General features: G+C 48.0%; 1 protein-coding gene across 1 annotated transcript in view; it reads right to left on the bottom strand.

Moving 5' to 3' along the window:
* MBOAT1 (membrane bound O-acyltransferase domain containing 1) overlaps nt 1-989 on the bottom strand; it is a 92,389-nt gene that overhangs the window by 20,972 nt on the left and 70,428 nt on the right. The window contains exon 11 of the mRNA XM_013007200.2: nt 536-687. Within this exon, the coding sequence (XP_012862654.2) occupies nt 536-687 (152 nt within the window). The remainder of the gene's footprint in view (nt 1-535; nt 688-989) is intronic.

The raw sequence follows: 989 nt of genomic DNA, 5'->3' as shown, positions 1-989 counted from the left end.
GGATCCTAAACCTAATCATTTCTGCACGGTGCCATAGAAAAAACAGCAGATAGACCCAGGCTCACATTGCAACAGCTAGCGAAGTCCTATTGACAGGTAAAGGAAAGCCAAGGACGCCCTGGAGACACCAGAAATGTGGAGAAGGACCCATAGGAGAAAAAAACAACCGAGATCAGAGCCTAATTTGGATTTGTGGGATTTTTTTTGGTCTCCAGAACTGGGGGTGAAAATGAAGGGGCAGGCTTCAAAAAGTGTGTGGGAGAAGGAAATGAAAAGAGAACAGATGCCGCCATGAGCTCTTTGGAGCCTTCTTCTAATCTTCTGTATTTTCAAAGCATGCACAGTGGGGTTTTTATGCAGAAGCCCCAGGAAACGAAGACTGTTGGTATTCCCACGAGGGCCCCCTCCTCTTGAGACCTTCTCGGGGCATTTTTCACACCGAGCCCATGACATCCTCAGTGCTGGCTGACTGCACCTACCGGTCGGGAAACCACTTCAGTTCGTGAGACAACATCGGAAGGAAATGCAAACTTACTTGTACAGACTGATGGTTGGCTCGACAGCCAACAGCACGAAGGGGGCGACTGTGTAAGAGACAGCCAGCTGAGTGACAGCCCAGGTGACCACGTCATAGACAACCTTGAGAGCTTTCGAAGAAAGGAAGCGCTGTCTGTAGTTGTTCCTCACCTGGAAGCCAGCAACAAGGGGACAGAGCACAAGATCAACCTTCGTCTCCGAGAACACAGGAAAGGGCACCACAGGGTCACAGACCACAGAACACAAGAGACCACCTCAGTGCCTGCCCCACTAAAATCACCACTCGGGGACTTCTTAGCATTAAAAATTAATAATAATGCAGTTCACGGTAGGTGACCATTAAAAGAACCACCAAGCAAAAATGGATTTTCTTTTCCCTTTTACAGACCTCCTAGAGAGAAGTACTCTTTAAAAATTGGGCACACATGCTTCCAGAACTTTCTCTGTTCCTA

This window comes from Echinops telfairi, unplaced genomic scaffold (assembly GCF_000313985.2).
Source record: "Echinops telfairi isolate 266 unplaced genomic scaffold, ASM31398v2 ScPeMD7_5868;HRSCAF=6743_0, whole genome shotgun sequence".
NCBI classification, from domain to species: domain Eukaryota; kingdom Metazoa; phylum Chordata; class Mammalia; order Afrosoricida; family Tenrecidae; genus Echinops; species Echinops telfairi.
Note: the sequence above shows the minus strand (reverse complement) of the source record. Positions and strands in the feature narration are given on the sequence as shown.